The 21699-nt window shown below is 39.0% G+C and overlaps 4 protein-coding genes and 1 pseudogene across 6 annotated transcripts; 4 read left to right on the forward strand and 1 right to left on the reverse strand.

Annotated features, from left to right (window-relative positions):
• The first annotated feature begins 2603 nt into the window (after window positions 1-2603).
• On the forward strand, window positions 2604-6761 carry LOC131315131 (BTB/POZ domain-containing protein At1g03010-like). Of its 2 annotated transcripts, none has more exons than XM_058344208.1 (4): window positions 2604-3054; window positions 3689-3755; window positions 4209-5408; window positions 5999-6761. In XM_058344208.1, the coding sequence occupies exons 1-4, from the start codon at window positions 2963-2965 to the stop codon at window positions 6542-6544; spliced, it is 1905 nt and encodes a 634-aa protein (XP_058200191.1). In that variant the 5' UTR covers window positions 2604-2962; the 3' UTR covers window positions 6545-6761. The 2 variants fall into 2 exon arrangements, with proteins under 2 accessions (XP_058200191.1, XP_058200192.1); XM_058344209.1 differs by lacking the exon at window positions 2604-3054 and adding an exon at window positions 3403-3581.
• Window positions 6762-8091: 1330 nt separating this feature from the next.
• Window positions 8092-10781, reverse strand: LOC131315132 (OVARIAN TUMOR DOMAIN-containing deubiquitinating enzyme 5). 2 transcript variants are annotated; one of them, XM_058344212.1, is made up of 4 exons: window positions 10623-10713; window positions 10393-10503; window positions 9538-9646; window positions 8092-9144 (listed from the first exon to the last, which is right to left on the reverse strand). In XM_058344212.1, the coding sequence occupies exons 3-4, from the start codon at window positions 9636-9638 to the stop codon at window positions 8262-8264; spliced, it is 984 nt and encodes a 327-aa protein (XP_058200195.1). In that variant the 5' UTR covers window positions 9639-9646; window positions 10393-10503; window positions 10623-10713; the 3' UTR covers window positions 8092-8261. The 2 variants fall into 2 exon arrangements, with proteins under 2 accessions (XP_058200195.1, XP_058200193.1); XM_058344210.1 differs by lacking the exon at window positions 10393-10503 and having other exon boundaries at window positions 10623-10781.
• Window positions 10782-12379: 1598 nt separating this feature from the next.
• Window positions 12380-13466, forward strand: LOC131315133 (glutaredoxin-C11-like). The gene has a single exon (XM_058344213.1). The coding sequence runs from the start codon at window positions 12813-12815 to the stop codon at window positions 13119-13121; it is 309 nt and encodes a 102-aa protein (XP_058200196.1). The 5' UTR covers window positions 12380-12812; the 3' UTR covers window positions 13122-13466.
• Window positions 12415-12511, forward strand: LOC131315426 (U6 spliceosomal RNA; annotated as a pseudogene).
• Window positions 13467-18739: 5273 nt separating the features above from the next.
• LOC131315134 (monothiol glutaredoxin-S9) lies at window positions 18740-19409 on the forward strand. The gene has a single exon (XM_058344214.1). The coding sequence runs from the start codon at window positions 18879-18881 to the stop codon at window positions 19182-19184; it is 306 nt and encodes a 101-aa protein (XP_058200197.1). The 5' UTR covers window positions 18740-18878; the 3' UTR covers window positions 19185-19409.
• Window positions 19410-21699: the final 2290 nt, after the last annotated feature.

Below are 21699 nucleotides of genomic sequence, written 5' to 3' on the forward strand. Positions count from 1 at the left end.
TCTGTTTTTTGTCCGTTGATCTCGTTGTTGGAGTGACGACGGCAATCGAGTGCTTGACGACGGCGACGGAGACGACGCCGGTATTTGAGTGCTTGAGGACGGCGACGACGATCGAGTGCTTCTCGCCGATCGAGTGGTTGAAGACGAACCGATTGGCTAGGGTTGGGAACTGGGCCTTTCTTCTGAAAAGAGATGAAACAGATGAAATTGGGGGGGGGGGGGGGAGATGGGGGTGGGGGTGGGTTTTTATAAGTTTTTGAATGGGGAGAAATTTCAGGAATCGGGAGAAATTTCAAATTGATGTTTTTGAAATGGTTGAAAAAATGGGCAAAAAGTTTTTAAAAAACAGGAGTATATTAGACCTAACAGGGTTATTATATCTTTACTAATAAGTTAGTGGGCTTGGGAGGTTTTAGAATTTAAAAGTGGACTTAGTGGGTTTGAAAATTGCTATAGTGGACTTATGAAAAATTATCCCTATAAACTAACCCCACAAAAATTGATAGCACTTGTGATATTTTGAACTTGAGTCCTGGTGAGAGAGCAAAACCCACAAGTGAAGACCCATGATTTATGGTTGACAAGGCTCTTGAGTATAGAACAATCGATGATTAATACTCCCTCCGTCCCAAATTGTTTGTCCGGTCCGTAAAACGATAACTTAAAAATAATACAATTTTTTCAAGTAAAAATTCAAACTTTTTTCATAAATTAAAAATACTCATTGATATCTAGTAAGTTGTTGAAATTTTTTTTATTTTTTCTTGCAAAAATTATATTATTTTTTACACTCCGTTTTGCGGACCGGACAATCATTTTGGGACGGAGGGAGTAGATAGTAAATACGTAGTACTAAACAAACCCGAACAAATCAGCAAAAAGACCTCTAAAGATTCTAACCTGGAAACAAATGTTGTCAATTAAACAAATTCAAAAATTATTGAAGTTATAGCTATATGAATCGAACACGGGTCAACTAGTTAATCTCCTTTAATTAGTACTCAAGCTTTTTTCTTCTTCTCCAAGTACGTCCCCTCTAGGGATGGCCATCTCGTCGATCCGTCTGCATCCGATCCGTTATCCGTCCTGAACGGATCGGATTTTTCGGGGATTTTTTAGATATCGGGACGGATTCGGATTTATTTTTCAAAAAAAAAAAAATCGGAGATCGGATCGGATTTGGAGGTAAGTCTATCCCCGCCCCGAATTCGGTCTCCATCCCTGATCTGCCCCGATTTGTCACCGAATATCCGAAAATCTATTTTTTTGATAAAAAATCCGCCCCCGATCCGCCCCGATCTATCCTTGAATACTCTTTTTGATCAGTTTTTTTTTTTTTCAAATTCGGATATCCGAATCTCCGATCGGATCTCCGTTTTCCATTTGGGGTGGGGATGGAGGACCAAAAATATATCCGATCGGGGATCGGGGCGCATTCGGAGGTCGGGTGGAAGGTTTGAATTCAGATATGTCAATATCCGCATCCGATCTGCCCCCGTTGCCATCCCTAGTCCCCTCATCCTCTCGAAGAGTAAAGGGTGACACGTGATTTTTCTGTTTGTTCAGTTAGAGATCTTGACAAAAATTGACGAGAAACATACTACCCTAATACAGAATGTATCGGATTTTATCAATATAAGTTGGGTTTTTATAAAATAAAACTAAGGGTTCAAATCGGTAAAGTTTACAACTCAAGTGTAAAAGAGTTTAATTTGTTTCTTCAGTAGAAGTGAAGTTACCACAAACAAATGCTACAATTTTAATTAAAACTCTAGGGGTAGGGCCATGTTTGATAACCTGCATAGAAATGGAGGGATCCGTGAAGTGCCCGGATTGTCAATGCCAAAGGATTGGTAATCCATGGCATAATCTTTCTTTTTTTAATACTATAACTCAGTTGTGCGCTCTTCGACTAGTTATAAAAAAATAATATCACCGCGACTAATAGGAATTCCATTTAAAGTTAGAAGAAAACTCAGTATGAACTTCTCTCAAAGGAATTGCTCCATCTTAAGTATCATACATTGATTGCTAAGCCGCCTTTAAGGCGTTTTGCGGATTAAAAAAAAAATACCACTAAGCCGCCTTCGGGTTAATCCCATGGCCTAATCCTAAGGTGATGTTTGTTTTTGTTGGCAATGGGCGAATGGGATTATAAATCTCTTTTTCCCCCTCTTGCCCTTAGTTATCGGTCTGGACTTCCACCATCTGGAATGAAACTGTTTAAAAAATTGCAAGTGATGAAAGGTGATGAATTGCAAGAGAATAATATGTCTCGTAAAACGAAAAATAAGTGCTTACAAAATAATAACTTTAGCGGAACGGGGCCTTAACTGTATCGGAAACCTCTCCCAGATGTTTTCCCTCCTTTTTTGTTGTAGTTTTCCCAGTATGTTGTCTAACTTGACTGAATTTTGATTCTCAGTATAAGTGGCAAAAACCCAACTCATAATAGTCTTGATTCCTACTTTAATCAGCTTTACACATAATACTTTGTTTTTTTAATTAACACTATCTTTATAATTGTGGGTAGCTTTCACTAGCCATGATTACAGCCCCCAAAAGCACTGCAACCCTTGCAGAAATCCAGCGATCTCACAAATACAAAGTTACTACCAATTTAGCGAAAAAGCCCACTACCCCTTACCTTTCACCGAAAAGTGCAGCAAAGGCAAACATATTCTTGACTTTAGCTTAACCAAATTGTTAACACTTAATTAAAGTATGTTTCTGCCCTTTAATCTTGCATGGGTTCACCTCACTTAATCACTTTCTCCTCACTCCACCTTTTCACAGAGAGAGAGAGAGAGCGAGAGAGAGAGGCCCTTAAACTTAAACAGAGTGGCAGCAGAACAAGAAAGTAAGCTTGGGTTTGCAGAGATGGGTTTCCAAGAATAGTAAGATAGATACTTGAAACTATATATCATCTTGTTAAGGCTGAATTGTCAGAGGATTTGAAGATATGGGTGTGGTTACTGTTGGAGAATTGAAGCCAAGCATATCAGGAAAGAGGTCTTTTCGGCCTAGTTCTAGCACAAGGCACGTCACTGAATGGTACTATTTTTCATCTTTTTTCTCCTTCTGCATTCCTTTCTAACCAGCCTGTATACTTGGGTGAAATTCACTGTCTGAACTGTTAAACTATGAACTGTACTTAAACCACATGAATATGACATCACACCTGTGATTCTCACCTTGAACCTCCTGTGCTTAGATTGAAACTTAGTAGACAACCCCACATGCTGCGGCCGGGCGTGGAAAATGTCCTTTCAACCATACATACCATAAATTATCTGAATTGGTAATTAGTGTCTTTTTGGTAATTTGTGTCTTTGTCATCCAGAGGCCCTCAATTAAGAGTATGGCCAAGTCCTAGGACAGCTGCTTGAAGGCTAAAACAAACAAACAAAAGAGTTTGAATAAATGAAGGGTCCCTTGTGTCTCTGGCTCCCATCATAGCAGCGAAATAACCAACTCGAATTGCAGTAGTTCAGCCTTGGTTGTCGGTTGGGGCCGACTCCCCGTCGAACATAGGAACCACTTCTTGAAGTAATATGTTTTAGTACCTTGGAGTCAGTAATGTATGTTTGTTTGTTTGTTCCCTTCCCTTCCGTTTTTCTCTTTTCGGCGACTTTTATTTGTTGATGTCTCTGCGTGATTTCAATTTTGCAATGTTCACATCTTGCAGGCCGATATCTGATGTTTCTAGCGATCTTACAATTGAAGTTGGGGCAGCAAGTTTTGCACTTCACAAGGTATGAGACCATATTTCAGTAAGGCTTTCCGGATTTCGCATAATTAGATTGCTTCAAGTTTCATCAAGTTATGTTAACGATAGTTAATAAGCAAGGAATATTTGCAGAAACTATGGCCTAGTTTGTAAACATTTTTGCAGTATTAACATCTTACGGTATCCTGAAAACCAATCGAAGATAAAAATTTCATCCATGGCTTCAAGCAAACTGCATCAATTCCCTATTGAAGAATCAACTAGTTTTTTCCTTGAGCTGGAGATTGTGGTATTCGTTTTCCATTTCATGATCATATTTAAGTTTTTTGGCTAAAGCAAACCACAATTTTGCTTGAACGGAGCGGTTTATGAACAAAGGTTGTCAGTGAAAATAACTAACCTAATGTTACAAGAAAGTAAATGAAGAATACTAGAAGGAAGACAGGCTTGTATAACATGATCATGATTTTTTTTGCAGTTCCCTCTAGTTTCTCGGAGTGGAAGAATACGAAAATTCTTGCTGGAATCAAAAGATCCAAAAATTTCGCGCATAAACCTATCTGCTGTACCTGGTGGATCAGAGGCATTCGAGCTGGCTGCAAAGTTTTGTTATGGGGTGAACACTGAAATAACTCTATCAAATGTTGCTGTGCTACGTTGCGCAGCCCATTTCCTAGAAATGACTGAAGAATTTGCAGAGAAAAACCTAGAAATGCGATCTGAAGTGTATATAAAGGATAATGTCCTTCCAAACATATCAAACTCGATATCTGTTCTTCACCGTTGCGAATCCCTCCTACCGATAGCAGAAGACATAAACCTCGTCAACAGGATTATCCATGCCATTGCGAACAACGCGTGCAAAGAGCAACTCACATCTGGCTTGTCCAAGCTAGAACACAACTTCCCTTCAAAACCGGTGCAAAAAATGGAAACAGAAACACCCTCGGACTGGTGGGGAAAATCGCTCGCAGTGCTTAATCTCGATTTCTTCCAACGGGTTTTGTCTGCTGTAAAAACTAAGGGCCTGAAACAGGATATTATTGGCAAAATCTTGATAAATTATGCCCATAATTCACTTCAAGGGATTATTGTTAGGGACCCTCAATTGGTGAAAGGAAGTTTGTTGGACTTGGAATTGCAGAAGAAACAAAGGGGTTTAATTGAAGCCATTGTCAGTTTATTGCCAACACAATCGCGGAAAAGTACAGTCCCAATGGCGTTTCTATCAAGTTTGTTAAAGTCTGCAATAGCATCATCAGCTTCTACTTCTTGCAAATCGGATTTGGAGAGGAGGATCGGTTTACAACTGGACCAAGCAATTCTTGAAGATATACTAATTCCTGCAAATTCTCATGGAAATAATCACAGCCCAATTTATGATACGGATTCAATCCAGAGGATTTTCTCGATTTTCTTGAACTTGGATGAGGATGACGATGACGAAGATAACCACTTGAGGGACGAAAGTGAAATGGTTTATGACTTTGATAGCCCTGGATCACCTAAGCAAAGCTCTATACTTAAGGTGTCAAAGCTGTTGGACAGTTATCTAGCTGAGGTTGCGCTTGATCCAAATTTGATGGCATCAAAGTTTATAGCAATGGCAGAATTACTTCCAGACCATGCTCGAATTGTGAACGATGGATTGTACAGAGCTGTGGATATCTTTCTCAAGGTGAGCAACTGTCTTCCTTTTGCTTCCACGGATGAAAAATCACTAATAGTTCACAACATGTCAATACATTGTTCTTGTTTTTGATAAGCACTGTTTCTCTCTGTCTCTAGATTTTTCCAAGGCTTTATATTTTTCAGTTACCAATATTGGAAATGAAAGTACGGGAATGTGAAACGTGGACACAAGAAAGGTTGGGCGACATAGGGCCGAACCAAAAAATATTTGTTCAAAGTGTATCGAAAGATTAGCAACATAAAGTCCCGATCAGTTTAAATACTAAGAGGGTGTTTGCGATAGCTTTTGAATGAGTGATCCTCAACAGTTGTGCCTGTGTTTGTCACAACTTTGAGTTCTGCTTTTTGGCCCCAAACCAACTTTTTTAAAATTGCTTAAAAGCTAACTCTGAAAAGCATCAGTTTTGGCGAGTTTTTCTCCATATTGTGGAGTATCGAAAATGTTTTTGAAATGTTTCTTGATAGTTTACCCCTACTTTCAGTGATTGTTTTATGTCCGTTCTGCAAAGAAGTATCCCTCTCTAAGAGAATTCTTCCGTGACATTTTTCGCCATCATATACTGCTTCCACTGACAGGTTCATCCAAACATGAAGGACTCTGAGCGCTACCGACTATGCAAAACCATTGACTGCCAAAAACTCTCTCAAGAAGCCTGCAGCCACGCAGCACAGAACGAAAGGCTACCGGTTCAAATGGCGGTCCAAGTGCTCTACTTCGAGCAAATAAGGCTTAGAAACGCAATGAATGGAGGGGGCCACAACCAGTTCTTCTTTGGCTCTATCAATGGCCAATTCCCACAACGGTCAGGCAGTGGAGCAGGAAGCGGATGCATATCACCGCGCGATAACTATGCATCGGTGAGGAGAGAGAACAGAGAGCTGAAGCTTGAAGTCGCAAGGATGAGGATGAGACTCACTGACTTGGAAAAAGACCATGTGACGATGAAACAGGAACTCATTGTGAAGGCACACCCGGCAAATAAGTTGTTCAAGTCGTTTACTAAAAAATTGAGCAAACTCAATTCCATCTTTCGGTTTAAAGATATCAAGCCGTTAGGCGGAAAGGGGAACGCAGAGACGCGGTTTTTGTTTCAGAGGCGAAGGCGCCATTCTGTGTCGTGACCTCGTATGTGCATATAAGAGTGTATAGTGATGATATGGTTGGTTGTGTCTTGTGTTAGGTACTAATGGTGTTGAGAGTTACATTTCTGTGTTGCTGTGTTCAGTGAGATCACCCTTTTCACTGTTTTTTGTTTTCGTATTTTGTATTTGTTGTTTGGCATATAAGTCTTGAGGGTGGAATAATTTGTTATTGAAAGAGAGATTTGATTGATATAAATGCTGGAATATTTTCGGAGCTACAGTCATAGATATATAGTTTGTAACTTTGTATTACTCCCTGCTCAAAAAATTGTTTCTAAAAAAAAAAACCCTTGTTTATACCAGCCTCAAATCACTGGCAAGGCCATGTTGTCGAAGTGTGCGGCCACGCTACAAAAGTTTAAAAGTTTGCGGCTACAATGCCAAAGTTTGCGGCTACGATGCAAAGTATAAATATGTAAAGGGAAAGAGGATCACCCTGTCGGATCCCCCTGTAAGGGGTAAAACTCCCAGTGACACTTACCATAACAAAGAATGGACACGGAAGAAGTCAAGACAATCGCCATGATGATGTTGATCCAAAGAGCAGGGAAATCAAAGGAGAGAACTTGCCTAATAAAACCCCATTCAAGTCGATCATAAGCTTTTTCCAAATCTAACTTGATAATCATATTGCCTTTGGTCCCCTTTCAAAGCTGCGAAACTATGCACAACCTCTTGAACAATGATAACGTTATCAAGCCCACTTCGTCCGGGGAGGAAGCTGGATTGGAGAGGGCTAATGAGGTCTCCCCGAATGGGACGTATTCTGGCAACAAGAATCTTGATGATGAGCAGGCTTGTGGAGTTTAGGAATGAGGCAGAGGAAGGCATGGTTTATGTCCGTTCTCTCTCAAAAACTATTAGTGCCCCCGGCACCGCCACATGGTGCCCCAGACTCCTTTCTAACAAAAATTTGGTGTGGGGCCCAAGACAAGCGTGCAGGCCGTAACCTGTGTGGTGGAAAAAGAGCCCACGGCCGCATAATCTCTCATCCGTTAGCCAAATACACGATCAAAAGGAACGGGTCATAGTTTAAGTGTCTTCCCTGTCATTTTCCTTCCTTTGTAAATCACTCCACAAATTCATAATCCAAACACAGCCTCAAATGACAACATAGAATCTGGTAAGACTGGAATGTCGTCAAAAGTTCTCACCCAAGAGAAAAGCTGGCTTATTTAAGACAACCCAAGCTCATTCTTTACTCTGACCTATTTTCATTTTTCCCTCTTTTATTTCAATCAATCTTGAAAAAGCAGCCATCACTGTGTTGTACAAGGTCAAACAATCTAAATCTCTAAATGAATTTGGTTTAAATCAATCAGCTGCAACTGGTGCAACGAGCCAGCTTGTTCCATGACACAACCCCGCCAAATACGAGATACTAGTACAGAGATGCATTTATTTGCAGTTAGAAAAACACAAATCCAAAATTACTACTAGCTCATATTGCTCATCAAAAGTAGTACACGGTCATGAAATCCTTTCTGAAGGTAAAAAACAACTCAACAACAATATAGATAAGTAGATAACTCAACAAGTATATAAATACGCCTGCCCAAAATTTTACCACTTGTAGTCATCGCACCCGACCAAGGGGAAAAAAAAACTGCATTTTCCATATGTTTGCTCTCAATGACATACACTTTAGATAGAAAAGGTGCAACAAGTACAATTTTCACAGGTGATATACTGAAATCTAACGGACTGAACTGGGGACGACAGAGTTGTAATGCTCGCCAAGTCCAAACGCATGCCTATGGTAAGACAACATAATACATGAATTAGACAATGTCTCAGGTCCAGATCTGTACTCCTTTCCCATCTCCACATCAGGAAAAGATCCTGAAAATATCATGATGTGTTTCTTCAAACAATGAGTCAAAGCGCCAAGCTCCAGTTGTCCTCCCCACGCCGCAGTAGACTCCACTTCTCTGCAGTAGTTCTCAAACCTTTCTGTAAGGGTATTATCAGAATTCCCATCAGTAACATTCTCTGAGAGGAAAAATGGGAGGAATTCAGATGCATTTTTCCTCATATAAGCAGCTACCATCTCTCTAAGCCCTTGGAAAGTACAAGGAGAAGAACCTCCTGAGAGGAATGCCAACTGGTGCTCAACTGCTCGGTAGAGGCAGTGTCCATCTGGCTTAATTTCAGTGATCTTCAATCCGAGGGGCTCAAGTTTTTTTTCCAACTTTTCGTTTTCTATCATTCGGTCACTTATAAGGTTGTCTTGCTCTTCTTGTATTCTTTGCTCTCTAGCTGCTTCTTCCTGAGCTCTTTTCTCACGTCGCTTAACACTTTTACTGGGTTTTGAATGATCAGGTTGACCACTAACAGAAACTCCAGCGATGGCTTTGACCAAAGTGTCAAGGTCTCCCTTTTTCTCTTCATTGTTGTTACTACTAGAGGTATAACCCAAAGAAGCGAGTTCCTTTGCATGTCTTTCTTTGAGCTTCCCAGAAAGCTGAGATATCTCTTCCTCCACCTGCTTCTTTTTAGCTTTCTGTTCTGCCTTACTGCCTTTAGCTGCGGCCTTTTTCAGTGCAACTTCTTTGTTCTGCAGCTGGGAAATCTCTTTCCTGCCATGAAATAAACCCATCAAAGAAAACCAATGTGAAGAAAAGTCCAAATCGAATAACGCAAAAAGATATAGATAACAAGTGCCCTACATCATAAAAAGCTTGTCCGATCTATATTAATCAGAATTCTATTTTAGATCACGATTAAGACCATGCCAAATTTGTTCCTGCAAAATCTTCTTTTCTTCCAACAATTTCTCTTACATAATTGGCACCCTAATACCACATATTACTACATCTGCAGATTCTCCAACCAACTTTGGTGTTAAAAAATCCAAGTCCATATTGCAACACAAGCTCAGAATCAAAGAGCCCTTGCCGTCCTCCCACCCAAAAGAAATGTCAACAGAACAAACAAGTCTAACGGGCCCAGACTAGACATGGATATATCACCTGTGCCTTGACAGCATTTCATCACGAGTTTCTTGTTCCTTTTGGGGTACGTTTTCCGGAATCTCTCCAGGGTGCTTTTCCTCCCCTTCGGTGCCCTCCATTTAGTCAGCTGAGAATGAAGGATAATAATTTTACAGGGAATAGTGTGGTTGTAATGAAAAAGAAATTATGCCCAATGATAAGAAGGAAAAAGAATAAAACAAACAGTCCAAACCAAAAACAAAATGAGAGTGAAAAATAACAGCAAACCATTGCTTACAATACCAACAAATGTAAACTACACACTTCAACCCAAAACAACCATCCTAGAAAGGAGTTTCACTAAACCTATAAATCATCCACGAAGGGAGATTTGTAAAACCACTATGTGTATGTACAAGCTTCGCTCAAAATCCTTTTTGCCATGACTATTCTACATAGTCCTAGCTTGCATGCATTTTATAAAGAAATCTTCTGATTCTCGTTTTGTTGTTTTGTTCAACCATCACTAACTGCGCATAATTCTTCACATTTATTATCTTATTCTTGTATTAACTACATGCTCGGTTCTGTGAGCGATTTAAGGATTCAAGGTTTGTAGAGTTTGTGGAAATCTAAACTTCTATTGCAAAGTAAAATGTCCTGTTTGTTGTTGATACAGGTCCTACAACTCTAGTGAGACAACACTACACTACCCTACGAGCAGTCATTTTGAAAATCGCACGATTCTAACACTACATTAGACATGGGTTCACTCAAAAATACAATTGAATACATTACAGAGGGAAAAAACAGATTCTTACAAGATACCCAGAACTTCACATAGACTACTAACATCTAACCAACATCAAACCCCAAGTTCAAACACTAACGTACCAGAAAGATGAACCCACTATATTTTTTTTCCCTTTTTTCTAATCCCAGGCGCGAAATGGACAGACCAACACAAGTAGTTATACGGATACGAACCCTTCATCAGACTAACATCTGAAACGACGATAAACTTAAATAAAAACACATACAAAGAAAGAAGTAATATTTTCCAATCAAACAGAGGAAGGAGAAAATAAGAAGCGATACCAGAGAGAGAAGAAGAAAGAAATTACCAGTGACAGAGTTCGGGTGATTGCGAAACCCTAAAAGTGAGTGGAGATGACGAAGGAACAACGAACGGTGACGGAGGCGCAGAACAAGGAGGTTTTAGGGTTCAGTGTCTGTCCGCTAGTATATTTTCCTCGGGAAAATTACAATAGAACCTTCTATTTTGACGCTTGTAACAAATTGAAACCCCATATTTTCAATTTCTTCCAATTCAACGTTACACTTCCCGTGAGATTAGTCACAACTCACATGGCTTTGTTTGGTTTGAGTTTTGAGGAATGTTTTTGGAGTAATGATTGTGGAGAGATAGAAAAAATGAGAGTAATAATTTGAGAGACAATTTATTAGGAACCATGCACAAAGAGAGGGGTTGATTTTAGAAACCCAAAGAGAAAATGCTAAGGAACAAAAATGCCCTTAGCTCTCACAAATTTTTAATAATTTTGGATATTTTTCATAGACACTTTCACACCGGCACTTTCACTCACACGTCTGCAGGTGAATTATGTGACTTAGCTCATGAGTAGCTCTAGAGTGGAGACCACTACAAGCAAAAATGCTAAAAATAGCCCATTGGGCTGTCGTTAAAGTTTAAAAAGTGTATTGAAATATGTGAAAAGATGAAAGTGTATTGAAAAGCGTAAAAAGTGCGTTAGAGTATTGTGTTTTTTCCTGAACTTATCGACAGCTCGGTGTGAGAATGACCCATGAAATAGAAGAAAAACACACTTTCCAAAATGTGTAGTTTCCATACCCCATTTCTACAAACTATAGTAGTACAGTACTTTTTTTAAAACATGTCTACAACTAGTACTATTCAACCGGACTCATTTGTGCCAGTCGGGCAAGTATAATATAGGAGTAATATAGTTTGTTGATAGCAAGTAAATCAAGTTTTTAATCATAAAATCAAGGACAAAAATCATACACTGCTATGCTATAAACAGAAATTCTTTTCTGGCAAAAGTTCAAGTTTACGATACTAAAAAGCTTTGCTGATATTTCTCTACCAACTTGACAACTTTTTGTTATTCTCTTATCCGATTGCACGTCATGCCAAGGTTCCTAGTTTGTACTTTTATAATATGATGATATGATGATGAAATAAAACAGAAAGAACCACCAAAAACAATGGTAAATAATCAAGCACTTGTACTGGATTGTGGCAATTACCCACTCCTGAAATTGCTATTCCTGCATATATGCACCTTGACTAAACATTCTAAACTTGAGGTCTTGAACCGTCGGAAGAACCTCTGCTAACCCCAAGACGAACCTGCAAACTCGGGTGCAAGCCTGAGCCTAGTTTTTTTTTTTTTTTTTATGTTGTAGAAATCATCAGTAGCCGCTTACTTGCTGCCATGCTTCTCTCCCGAAAGTTGAAATTGCTATTCTTTGACAACATCAGCAAATACTTAGGCAACTTGACATATCAAAGAATCAGGTTCATGGCAAGAATATTGTTACTGTTATCAAAGTATTTGTCATTTCTTATTTATGTATCTTTTTGCAGTTGAGACAGTTGCAGAACAGAATACCTCCAAGAAGTTGAATTCCCATTTCCATGTGGGATTCTTCATGATATCTTCTTCTACGTAATTACATTCGTAATCGTTTATTTCCCGCAATTGCCTTAAGAAAAACAGAGAGTATCCTCATACAGAGATTGAAGAATATATCCTCACCCATATTGTTTTCCAATGGAACATGCTCTGATGTATAACAGGAAAAAAAAAAAAAACCCCGTCAATGTTCAGTGTACGGCCATTCTGAGAGACGTAAATAATGGCAATGGATGATACTAGGTGTCATCTGGTAAAATTGGAACGATAAAGGGAAGATTAGCATGGCCCCTGCGCAAGAATGACATGATACTAAGTGTCAACTTGTTTATAAATAGCACAACTGGTCTTTTTCAAGTAGATCATCAAGGGAATTTTTCTTATCCAGACTCCAAACATCTTAAAGAGCTATTTTTCGGACGAAATTATCCCGTCTTGGATGAAAACAATTTACTCCCACTACTTTCAAGTTCCTCTATATATAAGGGGTACTGATGAAATCTCAAAGTGCACCACAGATGAGCCCGAGAGTGCACAACAAGCATATTGCACTTTTTCCTTAGTTCTGTTTTGACAAGAAAATTTCTCGATATTATTGAATATTGTGTCAACGCCATTCAAACAGTGGTTGAAATGGATAGGGTCAGAGATTTGGCAATGAAGAAAGCCGCAGTGATCTTCACCAAGAGCTCATGTTACATGTGCCACAGCATCAAGGTACTGTTTTACGAACTTGGTGCAAGCCCCGCAATTCACGAGCTTGACCAAGAGGGGAGTGGTAGAGAGATGGAGTGGGCCTTACAAGGGCTCGGGTGTACGCCTTCTGTCCCGGCAGTGTTCATTGGAGGGAAATTTGTGGGCTCAGCAGAAGAAGTCATATCTCTTCATGTCAATGGGTCTCTGAAACAAATGCTCATTGATGCAAAAGCAATCTGGTTCTAGTGGAAGTCCCAGATCAAGCTATGCTATCTTAGAGTTCAGTTACTCTGTTGTTGTATGAGAGGCTGGACCGTATGAACATGGCCAATCTAAGTCAAATTTTGTGGCAGTCAGTGGTTTATATGCTTTGTAAACTTCATAAACTTGAAAGAAAGAAAAAAACTGGAACCAAAAGTATGTTCTATTCTAAGCTTGGCAGATTTTTCTGCTGTTATTTTTCCAGTAGCAGTACTGCAATTCAGTTTATGCACTTCAATTGCCCACTTAGCTTTTGCGACCAGATGATGTTTTAGTGAAGTGTGTAAACTTTCACTGAATGAAGTTCCCAAAATGCACTACTTTGAAATATCAATAGACAGATAATATTGCTGGATCACAGAATGAATTCTCAATGTTTCTTTTTTTTTTTTCGGAAAATAAAACTCTCCATGTTATTATGTATGTTACGTTGGCATAAAGTAAAATTAACCCGATTATGTATCTTCATTTCCGATGTCCCATAGTCGTCACTTGATAAATTTGGTCTTGAGCTTGCAAAAGAGAGAAACCAAAAGCTGATAACTTTTGTAAGAAAAATGGAACTGACATGGAAAAATTACCCAATTACTGTATGGCGCATAGTACGAATATACGTCTGATTGAGCATGGCAGCCATCACTCCCATATTCACCAAAAAATGAAACAACAAAGCATTTTTTCGTATATTGTTACCCAAATTCACTCTTCATGCAAACCCAATCGTAGACAAAGTCTATTTGAAAGCATGCATAAAGATCAAAAATTCTCGGTTTTCTTGCATTTTCCATAAGAACCAATAGAAGGGATGAGAACATTAGTAGATTAATTGATGAGAAATAATAATAAAGAAAAAGGAGAAGAAGAAGAAGAACTGACGATGGCGAAGAAAGTGGTGATGTCGAAGCTAGGGTTAGGGTTTTGGAGAAGAGGAACTAGCATCCATTGTTTTCTCTGTTGATATCGGTTTGGATGATTGGGGAAGATGAAGACGTGGACCGGTTTTTCTCGAGACCTTGAAGATCGGTTTTTCTCGAGACCTCGCATCTTCAACACGGAGGCTCCTCGAAATGGCGTCGCTCGGATTTAAACAAGACTTCGCATCTTGAACATGAGAAGTGTGTTTCAGTACGACGTCGTAGCAATTTGAAGCTACTGCAACTTGTAATTGGCAAATTGTGAACTCATGACGGGATTATTTTTCAATCGAAACTGTTCAAGTTGTAGGGCATGTCAAGAATATTAATTCTAATCAAGATTATGTCAATAAAATTCTTTTTAATATGTAATCGGATATGATTTAAGTGGTTTTATTTTTGTAAAAATAGACTTGGCCACATTGCATCAAAACCGTTCTGTTCAAGTTGCAAAGTATTCTTTTGGAACGACGGAGCAGTGCGTAATTGTTAAATTGTGAACTGATTCGGGGTTTATTTCTCGATCGAAACTGTTCAATTTGTAGCTCTTATCAAGAAGATAAATGGTATGAAATATTATGCACATCGAATGCTGTTTACTACATAATCGGAAACGATTTGAGTGAATTTATTTTTGTGAAAATAGATTTGGTTGCACTGGATCAAACCCTTTTTAGAGAATTTAATGGAGCAAATTCACTCCGACGGCGAGAGAGAGAGAGAGAGAATGTGGGTGGTTGATCAGCAGCTGCAGAGGGAGTTACGGAAGGAATCTGATGGGAATAATGCCATAGTAACAGGTCTCTTCAAATCTTCCATTCGTTCATTGTTCTTTATGGGATTTCATTGTCGCCGGAATTTATCCTAATCCGTTTATGGTGGTTTTGCACCTATTAATCTGCAACAAGAACCATTTTGAAAGAGGGGAGGCTAGAAACGATGTTTCTATCTTCTATCACTCACGGATCATGAAATTTCTGCTCCATTGCCGGTTTAAATTGAGCCAATTAAGCTTTGTCAAGTAGTATTTTTTCCCCGTACAGATATCACGATCATTAGAATGGAAATGATTGATTTCAGAGCTTTGTCAAGTGTTTTGTTACTACCGCTGTTTTGATCATTTCCAGGGCTGCATTGTGAGAGGGCCCTTCTTGTCTTCCAATGTTGTCCCATAATTGCATGAGATGTGGTGATTTTGTAGAAGTCTGAAAAAGAAATTTCCTATAAGTCAGTCAATTTCTATTTCAGGGGAAGTTCTACATTTTTTGAAGTTACGCTTTTGCATTTTTTTTTTTTTGAAAGGCAAACGCTTTTGCATTTTACTGTAGCGAGAATGCAAATCCCTTCTGTGAGAACACGCCATGAGCTAGATTGCCACCAGCCCAAAAAAGTCACAAACACACAACGCATCAAAAACAACCGAGAAAAGAAACAAAGAACGCAAGACACTGAGTTTTTAATGTGGTACCCCAACTATGTAGTTGAGTACATCCAAGGCTCATGCAAGTTTCCACTATGTATGGAATGAAACTTGGTCTCTCTTTTTCTGGGTTCAAAAGCTATTGTTTGGGGCTAAAACATACAATGTTCTATTTAATGGAAACCCGCTAAAGAATTCACTTACGTTAGTTAAGTAGTCAGAAAGACTTCCACCTTGTTGGATCTAGGAGATTTCTATTCTTGGGACATTAATTTGAGATTTTTTGGATAGCTATTTCTCTTTTGGTTTAGATTCAAATAGGTTGAAACTGACGTGTTAGGAGGCTTCACCAAGAAGACTCGAAAATGATGCAGAATTAAGGATCGAAGCACTAGTTTGAAATGTGGACTTCTTGAACCTACAGGGCACTATATGTATCTAATTACTCCTTCCTTGAAGGCTATTGCTTTACCTACTTGGTAAAAAACAAGGACAAAATACACAACTTATAACATTAATTGAATAGAAATCTTGTAGGTGAAACTTGAGGCTTGTGGACTTGGCACACCAAAAGGGAAAGCAAAAGATTGAAGAGGAAACCTCATCGGTTGGTACGCTTCAAGTGATAACAGAAGTGTATAAGTTTTGGGTTGAGATACAAGGTGTATAGAGAGGAGGGAGTTTTAAAGTGTGAAATAGACTAAGGGTTTTTTTAGCTCCTTCTACAATGGCAAAAGGGTATGACTATGACACGACACCAAGAGAGGAAAAATTTCTGCTGCGACTGCCCTACACGGAAAAAAGGAAAAAGAAAGGGAGCAGTGTTGTAGAATCCACCCTTGTCTAAGCAAACCTACAGTCTACTCATTCAACACCCGCCCTTAAAAATTTCCTTCCAACCTTTCACCTACCTTGGACCAAATTCACTACTTCTCCTAATGGGATGGCTTCAATCCCTCTTCTTCCCCTTGAAGAAGCTTTGGAATTGGCTGCACTTGGCTCTCTGAAAACGTATTTCCCAGTCTATGTTCTCATTTCTTTTCCCATGAGTTATCATCTTTCTGCATCGATGGCCATTTACTGAGTAGTTGGTTTTACTCGACACAAAAACCTCTTCTGTCTTCTTTCATCTGCATTGCTTGCCCTTGCAGGAAATCTTTTCTTTTTCGACTTTTGGATATCATCCCTTTCATATGTTTCTCCAAAGGTTTTCTCATGGAGGTCTCCCTATGGTTGAGTATTGAAAATTATAAGCAAAAAAGCATCAAAATGGAGCTTCTCGAAAATAAGCTTTTCCATCTCTTTAAGTTGTTTCTTGTGTATAAACAGAAAGCAAAAGAAGCTCTACAACAAACGAAAAAGAGGGAATCATGAGTTGCGGCTTAATTTGGTCCATATATTTTATTCTTGGTGTTGTGATTTCAAATAGTTTCTCCCTTTCATTGCAATTTTGAGAAGCACCGGAATTTGCCCTCCTGTCCGGTCAAGTCTTTTTAAATTTTAGGCTGAATGATTAAGGTAGCATTATACATGCTCATGAAAGTTTCCCGCATTATAACTTCCTACTAATAGTCTTCTTCTTTTGTGTTTTTTTTTTTTGTTTTTCCTTTTTTCCCGCTAGGGGGATATACATTCTGTATGAGGATGTGAAATCATGCTCATGTGAAGATGTGCAAGTGCTGTGGTCATTACTGGTGGAGTCAGATGCAAGTATGCAACTTTGTTTTCAAAACAATGAAGTCTATTATCACTAGTTCCATGGAAATTACCCTAAGAGAGGAGGATTAAGGAAAAAGCCTGCATGGGGAAGCCATTTTTCATGGTCTTGTATTTCCTCTGGCATATGAAGCCATATCTTAGTTGTATGGGATTCTCATATTACTGGTATTTTTCAGTCCAGTGAACATGTTGTATAAGAGGCCAGATAATGAAAATATGCCCTATCTAGGTCTCCAAAATTTTCGAGAGAGTCACAAGTTTATATATCCTTGTAAATTTTGAAAACGAAATACAATGAAATTAACAGTAGATTTATCATTTTCTAAGCTTTGCTTGCTCAACATTGTGCCCAGTGGAGATAGTACGCACGTATTTTGCCGACTTAATTAACTTAAGTGATCAGATGCTATTTTAGCCAACTGTGCAAGTTTTGCAGAATAAAGTTCTCCACAATGCATTTCTTTGAATAATAGCGGAAATCAAAGTAATCCACAAATACAATTCACTAGTAACTCACATTAACACAAGAGATAGTTCCTCAAATGATAAATGATGTTAAATCAATAGTTTTTATTCACAGGCATATGCAACTTTATGTCAGAAATGACTTAGCAGTAAGTGTTGTCCTGTAAACAAAATGTTCTTTGCCCACCCACTTTGTCTCCAAAAGATGACTTGGTACATCTCATTTATCAAGTTGACTTGGCATCAATATGTACACTGAGAAGACGGAAAAAGTACGAATAAAAGAAGATAAAAACAGGAATTGGCATTATCACTGAGATATGTGAGGCAAAATTCCACCAAAGACTGCAAACATTCAAGGGTTGATATATGATTTGGTGCAGTCCTATGTTCAACTCATTCTAATAAGGTAACTGCTGTTTTTTCTTGTCTGAGAAGAAAATTGAAATTGTAATTAACGCATTTTCATGTCAATCCACAGATGTATAACCACTGGCTGGACATGGCAACTCCTCTATACCAACGGATCCTTGCAAGTTACATGTCCGTTCGAGAGATGGAATAATGCAAGTTGGTGGGCGCAATGCAAGAATCACAGCCACCGAAAGCTGCCTCATTCGCAATCTTTCTGGAAGAGAATATTTTGAATACAACTGGTAGAATCTACGGCTATTGACCACTGTATGAGAATTTCCACCTTTGTTGTATATATTTTCGTCAACAATTACTTGTCCATTAACTCTGGAAAAAGGTTGAACATATGGTCATATGTATGCACACGAAACACATTCAATCACCACTTGATCGTTTTCAAGCTTTTCACCCTGAAAAAGTAATCAATTCAAAAGTTTTGGGAAAACCATCTTCCAACTTGTTCAGCATCTGTGAAACAGTCATATCTATCACCAAAAGTAGTTTTATTAGTTTTTTGGCATCTAAGTAAAGCACGCCGCCTTTTGAATGGTCTTGTGCAACAAAAAGGAGTCTTCCTTTTGCGGGGTTTATAAATAGAGTACCATGAGAGAACTCAAGTTCAAGCAACACTTGGCTTCAAACTCAATCTCTCTCCCTCTTTCAATCTTCTCCTTCTTCATCAGTTCCTCCCATTTTGGGAAATCCCACCACCGAGATTGCAATTCAAATTGGACTCAATCCGGTTGGGGGTTTCTGACATCTCATTTCCAAATTTAGCGAAACTCAAAGAGGAAAAAAGAATTCAACAAGATGGATAAGGTGAAGAGATTGACCTCAGAGAATGGAGTTGTGATTTTCAGCAAAAGCACTTGCTGCTTGTGCTATGCTGTCAATATTCTGTTTCAGGAAATTGGTGTGACCCCTTATGTTCATGAGATTGATCAGGACCCTGAAGGGAGGGAAATGGAGAAGGCTCTCCTGAGGATGGGATGTAACACGCCGCCTGTGCCAGCGGTGTTCATTGGCGGCACGTGGGTGGGGTCCACCAACGAAGTCATGTCCCTCCACCTAAGTGGCAACCTGAATCAACTGCTGAAGCCCTATCAGGGTCTATAAGCCTAGTAATGCTCCAAAAAGGCAGGCATAGTACAAGAATAAACTTGGCCAACAGTAGTAGTTGGCTTTCTTAATTAGTCAGCAGCAGCGTATATAGTCTGTAATGTATTGATGTATTTGGTAGCTTTTCCATTAAGTTAAGCTTGTAGCCTCTTTTGCCTAGCAAAGAAAGAGGACAGAATGTAGCCTATTTGCTTCCCTATTAATGAAGTTAGCTTTACTTTATTCCTTGTTCCATGCCTTTGACGTCGATTGTAAGAGTAGCTTATCATTTTCATGTTCGCACATAGAAAAACAAGTATCAAATCTGAGTAGAAGAGTGCCTTTTGGCTTGTGCCAAAGATGAGAAAGCACAAAATAAAAGTGCTTCAAAATATTACTACTCCATATATTATGCCAGGACTCAGGAGGGAGATGTTACAGATGTATATGATGCCATGGTCCCAACATTTGGAAAAAGGTTGAAAAAGAAAATGCTCCACTTTTCTAGTAGGAGGTGCCTATTGATCCTTCAAACGTTATTGTACAAAAAAGGAAGGTAGTAAATCTCTGAACAATAGTGGCAGTTATTTTCTTGACCTTCGCATTCGTCAGTTCTATTTCTTGATGGAGGCAAAGAAGGGATTAGAGATATAACTCAGCGGTAGAGTGTCACCTTGACGTGGTGGAAGGCATCAGTTCGAGCCTGATTATCCATATCTTTGTTTGGTATGCCGAATTACCACATTTTTCAACATATAAAAAACATTACCAGTTTCATTATAAAAAACCTTGGCAGGTTGAATCATAGCAACCTGTAGATCTTTGTTTTTTGTTTTTTAAACTCAGGCCATAAGCAGATCGCATATAAAGTAGTATCGTGTTAGATGCGAAGCAAACATAGAGAATAATTCAAGTCCAATTGAATTTTATGGTCCCAGCCGTCGGCCCGTCACATTCGATTGAAGATGCAGCTTGACAAGTTGCAAGAAAGTGATAGACAACCCCATTGGAATAAGCAGATTCCAAAACTGTGGGTGGATACACGAAGGGTAAGGGTCATAGGCATGCCTTTGAAGAAAGGAGGAAAAAGCAAAATATCTTCTGAGAATCCCTTATACCACAGCTGGCAGCTGCTTTAGTTATTCATCCACTGCCAATCTTAATCAGATTTTTTTCTGGGGATGAAAATGAGGAGAAAATTTTGATAGCTCTTGGTATGCTGTAATTTCAGGGTAAGCAAAATCAAGTTGTATTTTGCTCTTAATCTTTCGACATTACGTATAGGACCGTTTGGTTGACTGCAAATGTATGACATATTGGACTATTTATCCGGTATTTGGTTCAAATTCCTACTGGCCAAATTGAACATACATCCGATATATAATCACATAAGCATGTCCTGCCTATAATTGAAACGTGTATGAAAAAAGAATCCAACACTGAGAGCATTCATATCTGTGGTCCAGTGGAGCCATCAGGTTGAAACACAACATTACAAAAGATACACTAATGCTACACACACACAGCAAAAATGCACAGATTTGTTGTGGGACCCACTTTGGGTTCCACACAAACGATCCGAGCCATTCATTAAATGTAAAGTATTTTTTCAAGGGCCCCCGCGATAAATTAGCTCAATCCAATATCTATAGGTGCTCGATTCAATCATCTAACTTTTCATTAAGTTGATTTTAACGCGGGGGCCCTTGAAAAAATGTTTTACATTTAATGAACGGTTCGGATAATTTGTGTGAGACTCGGAGTTAGCCCCACACACGGATCTGTGCTTGATCTGTGTAGAAAATATTTGTGCAAATAGACTTACTGCAAAAAGATATAGGCATCTATATTTTAGCACAAGGGTGGTAGCCTAGTGGTTCCTGGTTGCTCTCAAGCGGTTTAGGTGGTCAGGAGATCCAAGGTTTGAGTCAGGCGATCGACATCTCCTTGAACTTGGCCTTCCTATAAAGCCCAGCTATGTTTCACAAGCTTTTGGTGGGACCGTAGAAACTATGGCTTTTTGGTCTCTTGAGAGACTCCACTGCGGGTCTAGAGTTTCTATAGAGAGTTGCTACGGTTAGTAGGCTCTTCCACTGCCATTTTTTGAGTTGAAAAGAAGAAACACTTACGTATTGGAAAAAAACTGAATCAAATGACAAACACTTTGTTTGGTTTAGATTTTAGAAAGTTATTTTTGAGAGTTGGAGTGGTAATGAGTGGAAAGAGATAGAGAGAAAAATTTATTGAAAACTGTGCCGAGAGTTAAAAGTTACTCCCAAAATGTCAATCCAAGCAAGGTGTTTCTGATTACACAACATTTGACTATCCATTCTAAGCTCCGAAAGTCAAGCTCCCTTGTGATTGGCAATTTCATGTTACATTCAGTGCCGGCTCTGGGCTAAGGCCCAAGAGGCCTGAGCCTTAAGCCCTAAAAAAAGCTCATAAACTAGGGCCCCCATCTGTTTTAAGTACCTAAGTATATATGTTTGTTATAAGGCCTATTTTTAAACTCAAGGCCCAATGTTCTCCTCCC

This window comes from Rhododendron vialii, chromosome 13a, assembly GCF_030253575.1.
Source record: "Rhododendron vialii isolate Sample 1 chromosome 13a, ASM3025357v1".
In the NCBI taxonomy this organism is placed as follows: Eukaryota; Viridiplantae; Streptophyta; class Magnoliopsida; order Ericales; family Ericaceae; genus Rhododendron; species Rhododendron vialii.

Coding starts and splice junctions, on each gene's coding strand:
- LOC131315131 (XM_058344208.1), top strand. CDS start 2,963: ATGGGTGTGGTTACTGTTGGAGAATTGAAGCCAAGCATATCAGGAAAG. Junction 3,055..3,688: donor ACAAGGCACGTCACTGAATG/GTACTATTTTTC, acceptor CACATCTTGCAG/GCCGATATCTGATGTTTCTA. Junction 5,409..5,998: donor CTGTGGATATCTTTCTCAAG/GTGAGCAACTGT, acceptor TTCCACTGACAG/GTTCATCCAAACATGAAGGA.
- LOC131315132 (XM_058344210.1), bottom strand. CDS start 9,638: ATGGAGGGCACCGAAGGGGAGGAAAAGCACCCTGGAGAGATTCCGGAA. Junction 9,145..9,537: donor GAAATGCTGTCAAGGCACAG/GTGATATATCCA, acceptor ATTTCATGGCAG/GAAAGAGATTTCCCAGCTGC.
- LOC131315133 (XM_058344213.1), top strand. CDS start 12,813: ATGGATAGGGTCAGAGATTTGGCAATGAAGAAAGCCGCAGTGATCTTC.
- LOC131315134 (XM_058344214.1), top strand. CDS start 18,879: ATGGATAAGGTGAAGAGATTGACCTCAGAGAATGGAGTTGTGATTTTC.